Source organism: Lethenteron reissneri, chromosome 26 (assembly GCF_015708825.2).
Source record: "Lethenteron reissneri isolate LAM-NWPU_2019-01 chromosome 26, ASM1570882v1, whole genome shotgun sequence".
Classification (NCBI taxonomy): Eukaryota; Metazoa; Chordata; class Hyperoartia; order Petromyzontiformes; family Petromyzontidae; genus Lethenteron; species Lethenteron reissneri.
In genome coordinates this window covers 2,188,382-2,208,048 of record NC_083804.1, presented here as the reverse complement: position 1 = coordinate 2,208,048, position 19,667 = coordinate 2,188,382, and the positions used below count along the sequence as shown (strand labels likewise).

At 49.3% G+C, this 19,667-nt stretch overlaps 1 protein-coding gene across 1 annotated transcript; it reads left to right on the top strand.

The window, feature by feature from the left end:
* Window positions 1-5,200: 5,200 nt before the first annotated feature.
* LOC133347465 (digestive cysteine proteinase 2-like) lies at window positions 5,201-17,668 on the top strand. Its single transcript, XM_061559728.1, has 11 exons — window positions 5,201-5,299; window positions 9,750-9,824; window positions 10,321-10,413; window positions 10,684-10,856; window positions 11,284-11,527; window positions 11,976-12,183; window positions 12,602-12,795; window positions 13,279-13,370; window positions 15,013-15,174; window positions 15,525-15,714; window positions 16,494-17,668. Exons 1-11 carry the CDS (start codon window positions 5,257-5,259, stop codon window positions 16,679-16,681), a joined length of 1,662 nt encoding a protein of 553 aa, XP_061415712.1. The 5' UTR covers window positions 5,201-5,256; the 3' UTR covers window positions 16,682-17,668.
* The last annotated feature ends 1,999 nt before the right edge of the window (window positions 17,669-19,667 follow it).

The window sequence follows — 19,667 nt, the reverse complement described above, 5'->3', positions numbered from 1 at the left end:
TGGCTCAAGCAGCGGAAATCCATGAGGCCACAGTGTAGAATAAAAACTGGACGCAAAGTTTGGAGCGTGAAATGTCCACCGCTGCAATTGGTTGTGGCCACGAGAACAATGCAAGGGCAGAAAATATATGTGCTTAAACACATTAAGTTTGCTGGAGACGCCAGTTTAAAAGCATCCTTTGGCTCCTGCAAAAGCACTGCTCTACCCCAACCTGCAATATACGCCACAAATCTCAGAGCTTTACTGCCCTGTGATTACCAAAGGGAAGATGTAAAAAAGGCTTGCATACAAGTGTAATGACAGAGTTACACCTGCTGACATGACAAAGTGACACCTGCTGGCTTGGAAAGGGTTTCACGGGTCCAGCCACAGAGGTAACAGCCAATCAGGGAAGGAGGCGTATCTGGGGAAAGGTAACAGGAGGGGTTAGCCGAGATGCTCCGGGAACCTGCTCGAAGGTTCCACGAGAGGGCGTGGCTGGAGGCGGGGCCTAGCCACGCCTGGGGGGATATAAGAAGGAGCGGACCCGGAGCTCGGGGCTCGTGTGTGAGGTCCTGGGTCCTGGCTGTGTCGCTGTTCACCGACATCTCTCTCCGTCGTACGGCCACATGGAAGATCTCCTGCGTGGGTTCCATCGCCGTCATCGTCACGCCGCCAGCCAGCGGCGGAGACAAGTGAAGGCGAGAGGACTTCGCCGAGTGATCGGCTGTGCGTGTAGCCAGTAGAGGTGTTATTGCCTAGAGTTATAGTCAGTGAGAGGAAGAACCAGTGTTGGCCTGTCTTGTGCCCAGTGTGAGAAATAAAGAAGTACCCTCTATACGACGTGTCGTGGAAGTCGCTCATTACACAAGTGCACGCACTGTGCACAATTGTGCAAAGCGATGACAGGCACTTGAGGTCAGACATTGGTCCTGGAAAGAGTATGTTAATAAGTGCAGGTTAGCTGGAAAATTAGGAAATGTTATTTCACGGGGCAATACAATAATATCCACAGTTCTTGTATGTGCTTTCCACGGCAGTGTGGCCCAGGCTGCTCAATAAAATTCAAGTGTCATCATTGCACTTTCACGATGTCACCCTCGTCAGTATTAATACATGCATAAAGTAATGTAACACCATTGGAACCTCCTTTGCCAGTAGCAAAATATGATAATTGTTTTTTTACCCTTTTATCTGGCAACAAAACTGACACCTAAATGCTTACCCCGAGCTAACATACTCTGATGGTTCATTGTCTTTGAGTTGTGCGCCTTTTGGCGTCATCTGATCCAACACCATGTGAGACGAGGCTCTAAGAAAAGCTGTCTTGGGTGTGGACCAATCAATTTCAAGGACAGTGCATACATTATCAGAGTTGTGTTTTTTGTTTGCATTCCGACCGCAGGTATTGTGGTCAATGCAAACATGACTCCTTGTAAAAAAAGGTGTCAGTTTTGTTGTCAGATAAAAGGGTAAAAAAACTATTATCGAAGTTATGTGACGAGAGCACTATGAAAAATTTAACCCGTAAAAACAAAGTTTTTCACTATAAATCCTTTATATGCGTGGCATCGGTTTTATTTTATTATTCATTTATGTTTTTTTTTAGTAAGAGTTTCATTTTTATCACATTGTATTTTAAATTAAATATGAATTTTATTTTCCCTAAAAAGTGTAAAATTTTGGAGAAAAAAAAATTTCACGAAAATAAATTGTCATGCACAACGAGTCTGTGTGCAAAATGTCAGCTCGATTGGATTACGGGAAGTGGGTTAAAAAACGAGCGAAAGATTTGCACGGTCCTAAGCAAGCAAGCAAGCACGCAAGCACGCAAGCAAGCAAGCAAGTTAACTTAATATAAAGGATTTAAAAGTGCATCACCTTTACTTTAAAAACGCGTTATTCTCATTGTGGGATAACAGCATAATGTCAGACAGCACTGGGTGCAATCATTATGCGTGTATCTACAAAACGCACACATCTCAAGATGCTATTCGTGTTTTTGAATTGCATCCTCCTTCACGTGGTATTCTAGTTTGACCATGAATTAGATGATTATGTGTTGAGTTTATTCAACAAGGGTTGATTTGCTTTGATAAAATGCGGGGATAGGATCGCTTTTTAACTTATTGATTTCTAGAGAATGTCAAAGCAACGACAGAAATGCAGGAAAGTCTTTCGGTAAGATGACCGTTGTTGACTTCCCACAAAGCGGGACTTATTTTATCTACCCAGAATGATAGGCTGAATTAACACCTCACCTTAACTTTCAGCTTGTGGATCTCTAGCGCTCTTCCACGATGCCATCCAGCCTGATCATTTGTAAAGCTAAAGGTACAGCCCCGCAATGCCTTGCTCACGTCACTGCTGGCGGATGGGTTTTCCGCTAGAATAAGCCCCTATAAATAATATGTTTATATACGCCAGCCACCGCCATTCGCCACTAAGTGGCGGTGAGGTCACCACAGCGCGCGTGCCAGGATAGGTGCACATTCAGGCCGCGTGAACCGTTGAAGGCTCGCTGCTGGCATGACTCCATACGTTGACTGACAGATGACTGGCAGATGCACCACCTGTGCTCCCCTCTATGCAAACTTGCTGAATTTTATCCGCCCAGCGCTCGCTCTGCTCGTTGTGGTGAGCGTCGCTCCTTCGCTGTTGTTGGAGTGCGACTCCCTCCAACTGCCCAGTAGCAGCGTCCTTCACGAGCCTCCTCCACAGAGGCTCATTTTGACACCGCTGGTCCACTCAGCCCCCCACATCCTCCTGTACCGCATCAGCTTCCATCTCTTCTCTAGCTCGTGCCGCGCCGGTTCTAGCCCCCTCTATCCGGCCAAACAGAAGCTGCTTGGGCATGCAGGCTACCTGACCCAGCAAGCACAGAGACACCCCGTAAAACAACAGACTTTTGAGGCTAAGTGATGTTAGCCGGCACGGCACACAAGAGGGGTGGATGGCCAGCACCACGGCCGACCGTCTTTGTCACCCTCGTGGAAATGTTTGCACACCGCACCAAGAACTAATTTGAGGCTGAGTCGACCTAGGGGAGGAGGCCCAGGACCGGTTTAGATAATCGTCACTGGTGTTGTCCATGAGCGCGAATCGAACTCGGGTCGCCGGGTATCGTAGCGGAGTGTTCACGACACCGTACTTGACCACATTCAACCCTGTCAATTGCCGTGTCTTGGTATATGCAATAGATGATATTTCAACAAACAAAAAAATCAATGTGTGCATACATTCTTTTAGTCAATCCATTGCTGGATGAGCCATCGCCCGCGGCTCTTGGGGATTAATATCCTGGCCCTTGCTTCACGGCGATGATGGTCAGCGTGGTGGTGGTGACGGGGGGGTCGGTGGCACGGAGCAGCAGACACGCGGGTCCCGGGCGATGTATTTTGCTGCACTGCCACCTGCTGACCGCAGAGCCCCGCAAGCGAAAAAAGCCTTCAACAACAACAACGACCCAGCCATTCGCTAACGAAGTGGCGGTGACGTCTCCACGGCGCGCTTGTGCCAGGCTATGTGCACTTTTAAGGCCGAGTGTTGAACGCCCGCTGGCAGGTTACGGGACAGATCCTGCAGGTGCCGTGGGTCGGCTGACTGAGATGACTGACAGATGCCAAATCTAGATTGACCGATGCGCCAACTGTGCCCCCTACTGTGCCAACTTTGCTGTGTTTTACCCGCCCGGCGCTTCGCTCGTTGTTGTGAGCGTCGCTCCTCTGCCCTCCGTTGTTGCTGGAGGGCGACTGCCTCCAACTGCCCAGTAGCAGCAGCGTCCTTCACGAGCCTCCTCCACAGAGGCCGATCTTGACACCGCTGGTACCAATCATTAGCAAGTCCACTCAGCTCCACATCCTCCTGTAGCCAGGACCGGATTAATATTTTGTAGGCCCCTGGGCTACAGGTACTGTGAGGCCCCCAGTAATATTTTCAAAAGGAAAACAAAGTGAAAGAAAAATAAAATTGTATTTTTTACAAAGCTAACAACAAATAAAGTTCAGCATTCACAGATGAAATAACTTTTCACTTAATCTCTGGAGGCCCCTGGGCTGCAGCTCCTAAAGTCCATGCCTTAATCCGGCCCTGCCTGTACCACATCACTCCATCTCATCTCTAGCCCGTGCCGTGCCCATTTAGCCCCCCTCTATCCGATCGAACAAAAGCTGTTGAGGCATGCGGTGGCTGGGCATGCGGGCGACATGACCCAGCCAACGCAGCCTTGCTTGCCGGAGGAGCTCACCCATGGGACGTGTCCACAGACGCGCGCGAGTCGTTCGCGAACACGTGGCATGAGTGGCACGGTGCCGTAATTTTATAAAACGCGCGTTGTGAACACATTCCTCCTGCGGAGGGAGCTGGTAAGAACGTTGGGTTGCTCGGTCAATGGCCAGGGTCAACGGTGGCGTGGTGTATTCCGCAAATATGCCCGACTGTGAGGGCGGGCACAAGCCGGCATGAGTAGGTTAAACGTTGAGTTTTATAAGGGCACCACGGGGTGACCAGCTCCTCTCCACCCAGCCCCACCCCCCACCCAGCCCCTCCCCACCCAGCCCCACCCCTCCCACCCCCCACCCAGCCCCACCCTCCCCATCCAGTCCCTCCCCACTCAGCCCCTCCCCACCCAGCCCCTCCCTGCACGACGGACGGACGGACACAACAATCCCCTGTGGGCTGGTGTAACCAGGAGGTTCCTACCAGTATTAATTTTGCCATACATGTCCACGTGATAAGCCACTTTGCTGAGCTGTCATTTGTGGCCATGGTCGCTTCTGAAAAACAAGGCAATTAGCTCAGTGGGGCTTTGCCTGGTAGCATGGGGATGGTTGAACAACATTTATATTTACGCGAACCCCCAAAAAAACCTGTATTATTGATGAGTTTGGTCGCGAAAGCCTCCGTGTTAAACTGGATGGTTTAGTGTTGAATGTCTGTGTTTGGGTGATGTGTTTGCCCCTTTTCTTGTACTTTGCACTCCGTTCTGACCCCGTGCCCTCCTGGACATCTGTGCTAAAGAGCTTTGCAGCTCATCGGATTCCCCCTCCAGCTGTGGATGAACATCCCCTGGTTCTAAAGTTGCACGTTGACGACAAGCGGCAACTCCAGCGCGTGCGGACCGCCGCCGTCACGTGACGACCCAGACCCGCGAGTCACGTGATCCCCTCCCCCTCCCCCCGGAGCGCGCGCCCGCGAGTCACGTGATAATCCGGGGGTCGCGCACGCCCGCGAGTCACGTGACAGCCAGGATCACGTGGTTGTCGTCACGCGCTCAGCATGGCCGGCTTGGGGATGGTGTCGCTGCTGCTCTTACTTCTGGGTGAGGACGGCGCGTCCCGGGGGTCCGAGACTCCCCGTGTCCCCCCGTGTCCCCCAGCGTCTCCCCGTGTCCTCATATCCCCGTGTCTCCCAGTGTCTCTTTTGTCTCCCCGTGTCCTCATATCCCCGTGTCCCCCAGTGTCTCCCCGTGTTTCCCCTTGTCTCTTATGTCTCCCCGTGTCCCCCAGTGTCTCCCCGTGTCCTCATATCCCCCGTGTCCTCCCGTGTCCTCATATCCCCCGTGTCCCCCAGTGTCTCCCCGTGTCCTCATATCCCCCATGCCCCCCAGTGTCTCCCCGTGTCCCCCAATGTCTCCCCGTGTCCTCATATCCCCCGTGTCTCCCCGTGTCCTCATATCCCCCATGCCCCCCAGTGTCTCCCCGTGTCCCCCAATGTCTCCCCGTGTCCTCATATCCCCCGTGTCTCCCCGTGTCCTCATATCCCCCGTGTCTCCCCCAGTGTCCTCCTATCCCCCATGCCCCCCAGTGTCTCCCAATGTCTCCCCGTGTCCTCATATCCCCCGTGTCTCCCCGTGTCCTCATATCCCCCGTGTCCCCCAGTATCCTCCTATCCCCATGCCCCCCAGTGTCTCCCCGTGTCCCCCAATGTCTCCCTGTGTCCTCATATCCCCGTGTCTCCCCATGTCCCCCAGTGTCTCCCCGTATCCTCATATCCCCCATGCCCCCCAGCGTCTCCCCGTGTCCCTCAATGTCTCCCCGTGTCCCCCAATGTCTCCCCGTGTCCCCACTGTCTCCCCGCGTCATATCCCCTCGTGTCCCCCAGCGTCTCCCCATGTTTGCGTCTCCTTTGCCCGCGGTCTCCCCGTGCCTCTGGCGTCTCCCTGTGGGGGCGGTGACCTGGGCCCAGCCCAGCCGAGGGCGCCTTTCGCCGCCCGTTGCAATTGGTTCACGGTTCGAATCCAGTGGCCGCCCTGAATATTACTGTGAATGTAATAACCTTTTGACTTAAAACTTTCGTGACTGCAGGAATTCATATTGTGTTGCGATGGAAACGTCGTGGGTTTTTTTCCTTTAAATATTTTTCAATTTATAATTTTTTATTTAATTTTCTTTTTTATTATTTACAATTGTTTAACGTTACTTTACCGAAAGAACCAATAATATTATGTAATAACCATTATACACTGTCTCTCAGTGGGCGTTAAATCTACGTAATTCGCAAGAGTTAGCCATTGTGTACTGGCGTCGTGGTCGACATTTGCCAACATTCGAAAATTGTCCCGCAAATTGCTCAATTTAGATGACGTGTAGAAATAATGGTGCCCTTCCTTGCAGACCCGTGCCCGAATCGCGGGACAAGCGCAGAGTTCACCCTCAGCTGATACCGGTGGTGCCATTTCAAACGTTTGAGATGTCATGTAAAGTCCCGCATTAATAACTAAACGTCTCTCTCTCCCTGCGTCTCCCTGTGGTTCTCCGTCATCCCTTGTCTCCCTGTGTGTCCCGTGTGTCTCTGGAACTACGTTCGGCTCTCGGTTTGTCTTCGCCGTCTGCTTTGTGTGTGTCCCGTGTGTGTCTTATGTTCCAGTTATTGTGTTCCTCCTGTCTCTAACAACATTTTCTGTCGTGTTTTGTCGCCAGTCTGTTGTGTAATACCTCAAATGTCGTGCCTCGTGTCCCTCTCACGAGTCGCGTATTTCTCGTCCCGTGTGTTGTAGTTCGGTTGTCGGTGAATGTTTATAACAGAGAGTGGTTATAAAAAACACAAGAATAGGTTTTACACTTTCTGGCAATTAAACAGGCGTTAAGATGTTCAAACACCAAGTAGAAACATTTAACAAGGAATCAAGTTCGCATTTAACCACACGTACTTGTGGTGAATCTGCGAACAAACATGCTCTGATGATATATGCATTGTGTTTTTTACCTGATTGGTCTGTACCAGAGAGAGCAGCCTTCTTTAGGACCTAGTCTCACCAGTGTGGGACCAGAGAACGCTGAAACGCGAACAATACAAAGACAATGCACTATCAAGAGCGTTTATAGCTCGGGGTGAGCAGCCATGAAATGGGACCTACTTTAATAGTGGCAAGAATGTCCCCATAGAGTGGTTATTCACACGTTTGCCACAAGTTGGGACACGTTATTTGACGCAACTGCCCTCGGCGTTTGTAACAAGGTGGTGTTCTGCACTAGGCTACTATACAGATCGTCCCCGAGTTACGATGGTCCGACTTACGATATTTCGATCTTACGATCGCGATACGATACGTTCAATGCCTGTTAAAAGTCTTTTTGATAGCAGATAGGATTGTTTCCTGAAACAACTTTCTATTAAATTGCAGTTCATATAGGTAGGCTAAGAATTTACCTTGTTTTTTGTTGTTTACATTTTACTGTGCAATACAGTATTGTAATTAATAAATACATATAGTTTATACAGTACGGTACTGTAAATTGCTCTGTTTTGCTAAATTATCACCATTCTTTACGACTCCTGGGTAGGCTATGCCATCTTCGACTTACAATATTTTTGACTTACGATGGGGTCGTCGTAACGCATCTCCCATCATAAGTAGAGGACTACCTGTATGAGGTTTTTGTGATGTGCAGTCCATTTCCCCAAACTCGTATTCTCTACTGCACAGTAACCATTCGATCGACAGGGCAAGTGCGGTGGGCGTAAATTGTGGTACAGTAATTTCCAATTCTGTCGACGTGTATTTCCTGATGGTGGAGACCAGTGCACCAGCGGTGGCGTGATTGCAACTTACAGACTTTGAAAGATTCAAGCAAAAACGCCCAAATTGTAACTGCAGGCAGTGGGTGTGTGGATGCCCTGTTTACTTGTGATAGTTTGTGAAACTACTCACTTCCTACTTTGACTTTTCCTTGTCATTCCTCGTGAATGGAAAGTACAGTATTGTACTGGACCGGTTGGAATCTACAAACATGAATCTGTCTGATCTACATTTCAGATGGGCACAAGTTTGTCTTTGAAAGCTGGCATAACACTCGTGTTTGATTTAATCTCCATATATCATACTTTCCTAAACTGTGCTGGTTAAACAGGTAGAATTGTATTTCATGACAACTGTATACATTGAAGATATCTTATTGGGTTTTTTTTCTATGAAAGCCTCAACGAGTCTCAAGACTATTTTTCAGGACTCCTGCTTTGGGATGTTTTGCCAATTCCATGAATAAGTGGCTTCATGTGGGAGACAACTTAGTTGCATAAGGCACTGAGCCCCACACGGATGGATTCAGTCCATTCATGTTTTTTCAATCGTATGTTTTGTGATTGGGAAGGAAACTAAAAAACCCCAGAGAAGAGACCCACACACATGGGAGGTTCGTAATATAGATTGGTTCGGAGTTTACTTGCAGTTTTACCTCCTGGTCACTGCGAGCCCTTGCAGGTGGCTGTTCCAAATGCACGATCTCTGTGATTCACCAGCTCTGTCTCCCTGTGCTGCATTGCAGACACGTGTCACTTCACAAGGAATACAAAATAGAACGTACAGAGATTTGTTTCCCCTTCGATGTGATCTATCCGCACGTGATGCCACGACATCGTTCTGCAGTCGCACGTTACCCAAGAACATGGGGACGTGAAAGGGAGATGTGGACACAGTGATAAGAGTACAGTGCAAAAGAATGTCACATTGAAGTTGTTGCTCTGCATATATATCGGCAATGCGAAAAGTGCAAAAGAAATGTGAAGACATTGTGTGGATGGACCAATATCAAAGTTTCAACATAACTCGACTGAAAAGCAGCTGCTAACACCCCCATCCAAAAGCTCCCTGCTTTAGACTTTAGATACTTTCTCTTCGGTTTAACTTAGATTTGACTTGAACTGGTAACTGCAGTTGTGTGGCAATTACTTTTCCCCAAATATTCTGAAATGTCACATGTTAAACACTGCAACGCCATTGCGTCTGCTTTACAGTGCAGTTGCAAATCACTGAACCTTTGTGGTCAGTCATAGCCGATTGTGTTAATACTGGAAATCGGTATACATTCGGCAGTCTTGTACAATGGCACATTTGATTTGTTACTGTGTTTGTGTATCACTGCCACCACAGTATGACTAGATAATTTGTGTTTAATACCTGCTTTACTGGAGGACCTGACCTTTCCACCCTATCCATTACAGCCTAAGGAGCTTACTCAAAGCAGACAGCGGATCTTGGCAAGGAGATGCGTATTCTTGGCCTATTTATAAAATAATAATACGAGCATTTATCTCTCCAGTAAAGTATTACTGAGTTTCAATACGGTTTCAGGAGTGTCTCGCTAATTATCGCAGTCGAGGGGCGTTTTTCCGCATGCGTTTCCGTCAGAATGTCGTAACATGCCAAATTAACCCTAGCCCCTCGGCTTTTAGCACACGTTCGCAGACGATCGTGTAATTCTCTCGTGGTCCAGTCTGCAACCACGCATCACCTTCCAGAAACGGATGTTCCCACTGTGTGCTGTCTGCAGCTTCGACAGAGGCCAGGCCCTCGGTGGACTCGGTGGTGGATCCACCGAAGTTTGGAGACGTCTACCACATCTCGGGTAAGTGCTGCCCGTGAGTGGCTGTACATATGTTACACTTTTTTTCGCACAGTACGCAGCCAACCGCGCTAATCGGAGCTGACATGAGGTGTCCTCACAAATGGCTATGTGTGGCGTGGGACTCGTGAGGGCGGCATGTGTTGTCTGTCTGTGTGCGCTCGACCTTCTGGTAGGGAGCAGTGGCACTCGTTAGCGTATTGTGCTACACACCCGGTGACCCGAGTTGTTGCCGCCCATGGCCAACATCGGTGGTGATTGGCTGAACCGTCTCCTCTAGGTCGAATCAGCCTTAAATAAGTACCTTGTGCAGTATGTAAACATCAGCACTGGAGCGTCAAAGCTGGCCGGACTTCATGGTCGCCTTACCAACCCCTCGTGCGCGTGCCAGCCGTCATATGTGCTCGTTAACAGCACTTTCCCCCAAAAGTTTATACAGGTTACACAGGGGAATCCTTGTCCTTTGTGCTTATGCATGTGTGTGCAATTGTCCTCACAGGAGTGCTGCTGCTGCCCTACGCTGAGATCGAGGAGCCGTTCAAAGCCTGGTTCAACTTGAGTGGCAAAGCCAGCAGGATTGATTACTATGGTGGTACGGAGCACTCTGGCAGTACAAGGCAGGGTCGAATACGTCCACTGTATGGAGCAGGCTTGAAAATTAAAACCGCATGGAGCTGGGTTGCTTATTAAGATCACAGAGCAAGGTTGAATATCGTGATGGTACAGACCTGATTTGAATACTTGGGTTGTATGGAGCAAAATCACAAACTACAGGCAGAACCTCGCCTGTTTCATCACCGACACTCAAGTCTTCTCTTACCGAGGTTTTTGTATATCCGTTGGTGTGACCTTGATTCTGTAGGTCAGGTGCTCACGTACCAGCACGCCTCGGAGAAGGAGTTTGGCATCGCATACAAGATCACTCCTGAGACCACGGAGGATGTTGTGAACGTGAAGAAATGCTTCCAAATCAATGGCACCAGCGCCAGCCCTGTAGCCACCCAGGCCGTCATTCCAGATCTCACTGGCTTCCAGGTGCATCTCTCAACTTGTTGGCATCATTCGCTTCACCATGAATCACCATCATCATCAGCCATGATCAATCCACTGCTGGGTTGAACCCCTCCTTAAACTATCGTCATCCTTCACGGTCTTGCAGTGCAGGACTTCATCCAGCGTTTCTGTACGAGCTGATTTCATCGTTACATCTGCCTGGTGGATGTACTCTCGAGCGTATACTCTCCCTTGAGTGTCAACCTGTTGATATAATAATACTCTTTATTTACACACAGATGATTCAAGTATCAATTTAACTGTCTTAAAATATTTTAGCCACCGCTCAGTCCAGCGTGTTTTGGAGTTACGCGCCGCTTCGAACTACGCGTGATCCACAAAAAACTTGCCTCCTAAATCACGGCACCAATGTGCTGGACGCGGCTCTGTTGTGTCTCATCGCAAACAGCCGGCCGGCTCGGAGGTGCTCCACGGCCGGCACTGCACGGTGTGGAGAAATGTCACGTACCAGGGTAAGAAGAAGGCCACGTACACGCTGTGGGTGGGCACCACCGCCTCCGGGGAGCCTGAGCCCGTGCGTTACGAGATGCGCGGCTTCAACACCCTGCTGGGCTCCCACGTTGACAAGTACAACGTGGACTACCACACCATCAGTCACAAGGTGGACCCTGCCGTCTTCGAGCTTCCCAAAGGTGACGGCCACTGCTTTCCCTTTAAACGTCCCGGTGTTCTGTACGTCAGATGTGGCAGTGCTACTGTAATATCACTCTCCCCCAGTCTTCACCCAAACCCAAGATACAACTTTTAGAAAAATCCAGATTTTCTTTTTTATTTAGGCAACCTCATTCATGCATTGATGATGTTATCTGAGCTGAGGCACCGTTGGTCAAACTTGGTGAAGCACACGGAGCCATCAGAATTGAGATTGTTAAGTTTCGCAGAGACCAGGTGCACGGTGTAGATTCCACCACTCGATGAGCTTTGATTTCATCCTCAAATGTGGTGATGCCAGGTATTTTTGACTACTTGCTCTTCAACCCTTGAAGACCACACTTGGAAACAAGCGCTAGGTGACAGCGCAGCGCGAGCGATCAGCTGATGTAGCTCCGTCCTCTCTCCTCCTCGTCCCCGTCGACGCAGGCACCAAATGCGTCGGGTTCCCAGGCCCAGGGGCCGAGCACTCGCTGCTCGCCAATCCCATGGCGCAGTACGTGCCGAGCGAACCGAGCGCCGTGGACGACACCCACCAGCGTCTCTTCGAACACTTCACGAGCAAGCACGGGCGGGAGTACCCGCCGGGCAGCCACGAGCACGAGCGCAGGAAGACCAACTTTGTCCACAATCTCCGGTTTGGCTACCCTCGGCTCACAGTGCTGTAACTTGCTGACGCGCCCCTACTGGACTTGTGTGAAAAAGAGCTTCATAGCTTCATTGGATTCCTACAGTCTAAATAAAGTTTATGATTTTGTCTCCGCACAGGCATACGCTGTGGTGGTGGACCCAGGATGTACTTGTGTTGTTACATCGCATATAATGCATTTGATTGAAGTAAATGCCTACTGTCGTCTATTCGCGACCTCGTAACTCAGCGGATTATTGGAATTTGGCATATCTTTCCGCGATCCTTAAAAACTTCCCTCCAAAGCGCTGGGTCGCCGGCGTGTGCCACCACGCCCCGCTCACAATGTTCCGACCGCGAGTCGAGCTTTCTGAAACAGCGGCACTTTGTTAGACGCCTTCAGCTCACGCTTGCGGTTACGTTCCAGGTTCGTCCACTCGGCGAATCGTGCCAACCGCACGTACACGCTGGCGCTGAACCACCTGGCTGACCGCTCGGTAGAGGAACTGGCGCTGATGCGGGGTCGCCAGAAACCCACGACCCCCAATAACGGCCGCCCCTTCCCGGCGCAAAACTACGTGAATGTGACGCCGCCGGACACCATGGACTGGAGGCTCTACGGTGCGCGCGCCGCTTACACGCCGAGCGTTCGTGCCGTCGTCGCAACTCTGCGTCTTGCTCGGCGCCCACGTGCACTGCCTGCTGATGCGTGATTTGCATTCTCTATGCACAACTCCGATTAACACGGTTGGCTACGTACGGTGTGAAAGAAATTCAACAAACGTGTGCCTGTGCGCTGCGTGTGCGATGCACGTGCTGTGTGCCTGCGCAGTGTACCTGTGCATGAGCTGTGTTCTCTGTGCTTGATGTTTCCTCTGTGAGTGCCAAATACGTGTTCTATATATATAAATATCGGTGTGTGTGTGATGCATGCTGTGTGCCTGCGCTTGATTCATGTTCTCTGTGTGGCATGTGTTCTCTATGTTCTGCGTGTGCTGTGTGCCTGCTTGTTGCTATGCATGTGATGTCTTGTTTTCCTGCTTTCCAGTCCACGATATATGTTCTCTATCTCTACTTGTTTTGCATTTGTTCTGCGTCCTGCAGGGGCCGTGACTCCCGTGAAGGATCAGGCTTGCTGTGGCTCGTGCTGGAGTTTCGCCACCACTGGGACACTGGAGGGGTCCCTCTTCCTCAAGGCAAACCCTCCCCTCCCTTAGTGCCTGAGCTGGGAGCAATGAGCTTCGGTCTCACATCACCGAGACCTCGTAGCCCATTGGCCGGAGCAAGAATCGTACAGATTTATTTATGCGGCTGATGAGAGTGAATTACTTGCTAACCCCCACTCATTTCAAATTGTTGTTACTTATTTTTGGCCACATGAAGAAATTGTAACCACTAAAGTTATGCCACCTCAGGTGGCTCCACCAAGGTATAAAGGGTCTGGGCTCACGAGCTATTCGCTCAAATAGAGGAAGAAGGCAGCATGGGGTGTCTCGTGGAGTCACCAGTGCCATCCTAATTCCACCGGCACCTTCACCAAAACTCTGCTTCTAAAAACAAATTCTTGTGTTCGCAATATACGCATGGAATAACTGAGCCTGAGAATAGATGATTTACAATGTTTCCAAATGATACACTTGAGTGACACTTAGGCTAATTGACTGGATACATTGTTACACATGGAACAGAAAAAAAACAAGAATACAGGAGAAGGTAACAGGGATAAGAAATAAAACATCAAAGCGTGACCCTAAATTACTGGTGGTGGGGGCTGAGGAATTGCCGAACAAAAACCAAAGATGACGGCAGGAAAACCAGCGCAGCAGCTCGATTCGCTCCTACGTGAAGTGCGTGTGTTCTGACCTCGTTGTTGGGTGAATGCAGCGGGACTGGTCAGCGAGTCTGGGAGGCCAAGCATCTGTTCGTTTAGGGAGAGTGGCCATTCAGTCCCCTCAGCACCTGCATGGGGAAACTGGTCTCCGTGTGTGGCCAGCGTCCGCATGAGGCCTACCACTTGGAAACGGCCCCGCAAACGATGTTTATCCATCGCTGCAAACATCTTTATTCATCGCTGCTCCTAGAGGGGAATGTTTTCGACCTGGCACCAACACTGTGTTGATAATTTTAGTGCACCTGCTCACGTCTGTCAGTGCATAGGCCTATTATAGGCCTATTCCAGTGAGAGTAGTAATTGATGCGCGTGCGTGTGTGCGCGTTTGTGGCATTTGGCAGTGCTATTGGCCCACCTTTAGCAATAACAGCACGACACAGCGATGGACACAACCAGATCTTGGGTCAGTTCTAATTATACCTGCAGCAGTATTGTTAGTTCAAATTACAGTGATACACTGATTGCAAATCATTACGAACGACACAATTACGTTTGTAATTGATCCCAGGTCTGCATAGTGTGCGTTTGGAGCTGTAACCTCATGCTGTAATGGAAGTGAAATAATACAATTCACGAACAGTGTGTTAAGTAAATATTTATCAATCCAGCCCACAGATTAAGGCCTCCCTTTGCCCGTGTGATTTACAGTGGACTTTTTGATTTTTTATTACTCTATTTTGCAGTACTATTCATAATGGAAATTTTACATTAAAACATCCCAATTACATGCATACAGCATGTTTCCTACTGACTCTAAATGCGTATCTAGGTCTGCTTTTGTGCGTGCACGTGTATAGGTACACCAGTGAACCTGGGTATGTCTCGATACCTCCTGCATGCATGCATCCGTATACTTGAGTGTGTGCGTGCACTTATATTTGCACGCGTGCGTGTGTTTACTTGTCTGTGCATGCGTGAGCTCGTGTGTGTGTGCGTGCGTGTGGCAGACAGGGCAGCTGATCCGCCTGTCGCAGCAGATGCTCGTCGACTGCACGTGGGGGTTCGGAAACAATGCGTGCGACGGTGGGGAGGAGTGGCGCGCCTTTGAGTGGATCATGAAGCACGGAGGCATCTCCACCGCGGACACCTATGGGCCATACCAGGGACAGGTGCGTGCGCCGTTTTGCTCTGCCGCTCGATCAAGTCAAGTTCATCATTGTCATCTGCCATGGTCCATCCACCGCTGGTTGAAGTTCCCCTCAAGCTGTCGCCATCCCGTGTGGAACTGCGATGTAACAATCCACCTAGAAACCTGCACACCAGCCGATTTAATCGCTCCCATCTCGACAGTGAGGTCAATGTGGTTGTTTTCATCGTCCTACTGCCTAAAATAACATGGTGCTCAGTTTTTACTCGTTTGAGTTGGTGGCATCTCAGATGTCTTATGAGTTTGCGTTCATCCACTGTCACAGTGGTGGCATTGAGAGTCTTGCTGCTGCTGCCTTGTCACCCCACGCAGAACGGCTTCTGCCACTACAATAAGACGGAGCACGTGGCGCGCATAGACCACTACGTGAATGTGACGTCGGGCGACGAACAGGCGCTCCGCTTGGCCATTTTCAAGAACGGCCCTGTGGCCGTGAGCATCGACGCTGGCCACCTCTCCTTCGCCTTCTACAGCAACGGCGTCTACTACGAGCCAAAGTGCCGTGAGTGACCCCCACAAAATGTTCCGTGAGCTCCAACTCGTGTCGCGCTGCTTGAGGTGACCAGGTGACCAGGGTGAAGTATTTCATCCATTCATCGCAGGCCTCTGCACGATACGTGTATAGGTTTGTGTGGTTAAGAAATTCTATTTTCTGGGGGTAGCCAGGTGGCTCAGAGGTCAGAGCACTGCACAGATGTTGTGATTTTAATGAGTTTCAACCACCTGTAATTAAATCGGGTTCTCTATTGCAGTGAGGTTAAGGTCTGAGCCCAATCACCAAATGTTTTAGTAACTTAACTTGAATACATTCCAGCTCCTGAGAATTAAAATTGTCAGTTTGACTGTCATGCAATCAATATTACTGTGTAGCGGGGTGGGTGGGTGGGAAAGGTGCTGGTGCCTACCACTGAAGGGATCTCAGAGGTAGCTCTATGGTGCCTCCTTCTGTGGACCGTTCTCTTTGCTTGGTATAACGTTATTTCACCCAAGCATACCTTCAACCTCGTTAAAAGTTTCCAAAATGTTTCCGATCGCTTTCCTCTGGCTATAGACGGAAGGGAGGCAGAGAGAGGAGGTGGGGGGGGGGGGGAATGAAGTGGGAGAGTGTCCGAGCCCACGTTTCCTGCACGGCTTGCGACGAGCCGAGCTAAGAAACGAGCCGCGCCGGGTCGTAATAACAGCCCAACGCTGCTAGCATCGGCTCCCCAGTGGCCGCGGAAACCGTAGCGCGTGTGTGTCCTCTGCCCCGTTTGCACCCCCCCCCCTTTCCCACGCCTGCAGACAGCAAGGTGGACGACCTCAATCACGCGGTGCTGGGGGTGGGCTACGGCACGCTGGACGGGGAGGCCTATTGGCTCGTCAAGAACTCGTGGTCCACGTACTGGGGCAACGACGGCTACGTGCTCATGTCCACGCGCGACAACAACTGCGGCGTCACCACGGACGCCTCCTATGCCGTGCTGGCCTGATGGCGCCAGCTTCGCCACAATCGTGAGCAGAGCCACTCGCAGGAGATTTCAGGGTCTTGCCCCCATCCCGCCCGCCGCTCACCCCCGATCCGTTGGAATCGGCTTGAGAAGATACGATTAATCTCGACGCCATTTTGCCGATCGCAGCTGCTCTCCAATGCCATTGAGTTTTTGTTCGCATGAGGCACTTTTCTGCCATAGTATCGTTCAAAATACATTTCACTGATTTCGTGTGGTTTGTTTAATTTTCTGATCTTGGGTGAGTGTTATAGTTTTGTATTCTGAATTGGGTGTGGTTCTGGTGTCAGGGGTTGTTGTCATTTGAATTTTTTTTTTATTTGTGGGACATTATCATGAAAATATTAAGCGCTGTTTTAATGAACGTGCATGATTTCGAAGGTATGTTGTTAGCCTTATACAATCTTGCACATGTTTTATTAACCTCATCAGATGTCCGAATATTAAAAAAATTAAAAGCGCAATGTCAAATCCGTTGAAATTACACAATCTTGTTGGTCAATCAAAGCAGATTACGTTTAAAAGATTGCACATACAGCCATATGCTATATGCAGCATTGACACATTAAAGAGCATGGATAGTGATAATAATTGTAAAAGTATGAAACACATTGCCTGTGCTTCCATTGAAATATTCTCAGAAGTCTCATACAAGTGCTTCAGGGTTTTTTAGTCGTAAATACATCTCAGCACTAGTCTGTAAAAAGGTAAGGATAGATCTATGCCGTTCCCGATAATGGAAAGTGGAATTTGTGTTCCTTAAGCACCGGTCAGCAAGTGGTGTTCATGAATTGAGAGAATGAGGTTACGTATGCTAGATCATCGTATTTGGTGATTGACCTCATTTAATTTTCTCAAAAGTATTGCCTTTTCTCAAAGTGTCGGAATGTCCCGAGTTATCTTGAAATCAATGACGAGGTGTGAATAATTTTTAAGATTACAAAGCGAATAAAGGATTTTTGAAATATGTCGCGCTTGTAACTTAAATCTTCACCGGTGACTGGATGCGAGGGTGGGTTCAAACTGGGTTTCTGGCTGGCGTTGCGTGAACGTCGCATGCTTTACTACGTTAATCGAAACACCTTCACATGACTGCTGCTGTGCTTGACAAGACAATGGGTTGTAGTGCTCTCTACCCCGTGGGCCGTAGTGCTTTTCTTGATGCCTCTGGAGCAGAGTTGGCCCTGTGCAACTCGGGAGTGACGAGGCCGGCCTGCTAGGCGCTTTTCGTTGCCTTCACAACAGCAAAACACGACGTTTGGCGTGCGTGGTGTGTCGTGCGTGTGTGACGATTGTTTCGGAGACCTTGGCTGCCAATTAATTGAACGTTCTTTAGTTGAACCTGGTTTTCCCAGGATCATCCTCTGGGGTTGTTGTCCTGGAAAATCTTGAAAGATTTCCCAAGGCATCAAATGTTCGTTTTTTTTCAGTCGCACAACAAGACACACTGAAGCCGATGCATTTACATGGAGTTCCCCACCCCCTTCTTCGGTATTGAGATTGAAAACGAATTTCTTTAGAACTGCTTTTTGTGTGAAGTTGTCCTTCCCCCGCACCTCCGATGAGTTTCAGTTTAATTTATTTGGTATAGCCCTGTGAACCATTCGGCAAAAAACAAAAACATGAACAAGAAAACATCTTAATGTGACTATGCGCAAACAGAAAAATCCAGGAAAAAACTGCAAAGTCTTCCAGAAAAAAAAGCACCGTACACCAATACTGTGCAAAAATCCCAGTGGGATGCACGTCAAACAACAACAACCACAAGACAACTTAGATTAAAGCCATCATTCTAACTCCCTACTACAACAAACAAACATGGCCAAACCAAAAAAAACGCTTTCGAAATCAAAATAAAGCCATAAAAGCAATGTAACAGTGATCATAGGAACTGTGACCGAAATTTCACAATAAACGACAAACAACATGTACCACCAAACCCTGTAGCCATAGCTGGCTGCATAAGTCACTTCACAACAGCAGGAGCATCAGTAGGAGTATCAAAATTTTTCAAATGCACCTTTAAAGATCAGCACACTAAATCAAAACACAAAATCATACGTTGCAGCGGTCATCCGGAACGAAAACATTTGATTTTAGGTCACTGAATAGCAGTGGCAGCTAGGGGTGTACAACTCCTCTAGAGCAGTTTTGAGTGAAGATCTCACAGGTAGTGACTCAAGTTGCAGTTTATTGGCAACAGCATTCCAGGCTCTGGGGGCCTCAATAGCATAGGCCCTTGCTCCAGTATTTGTACGGCAATAAGGAATGTGAAGCTAGTAAATGAGCGAAGACCTTAGGTTACATTTGTTCTTCGAAATAGAGAGGAGATCCAGCAGGTAGTCTGCGGATTGTTTTGTAAGTACATCGTGAATAAATAAGATCTGGTGCACAAGCCGTCGAACACTAAGAGATGTTAAGTTTGACCCAATGTAGAGATCACAGTGGTGAGTCCTATATGGGCAGTTCAATGCAAATCTTAAGGCCGAGTGATAAATTGAGTCAAGCATGGTTGGCTACGTATGGTGCGAAAGAAGTGAAACATTCTCCCCTAACCCCCCTAGGATGTCCCAGTTATTTTGTGCAACCCTCCATGCACCCATGTTAACGTCAAAGTTTCAATGGCTAAACGGCTGTGCTCTCCACCCGCCTCGATAAATCGTCACAAAACCGGGGTCACGATTTCGTATCATCATCATGTGCATGCCCCTCAGGGCGTAGCAGTCCCCACGATCCGCCACGCTGACTGCAAGACGAGGCCGTGGTGTCGAAGATCCAACCTCGGTCGTGCGTGTCCACTGCGGCCGTGGTGGTCTCCCTCGAGGGCGCCTCTCGTCTCGACGATCGCGCGCAGGCCTCTGGCGTGATCTGTTGATGCGTCCGCCCGGACGTGTCCCAAAAGCCCGAGTCTTCTGGCTCTGATCGTCGCATGCACCGTCGGGCATCCCGTGCGAAGGTGGACCTCGGT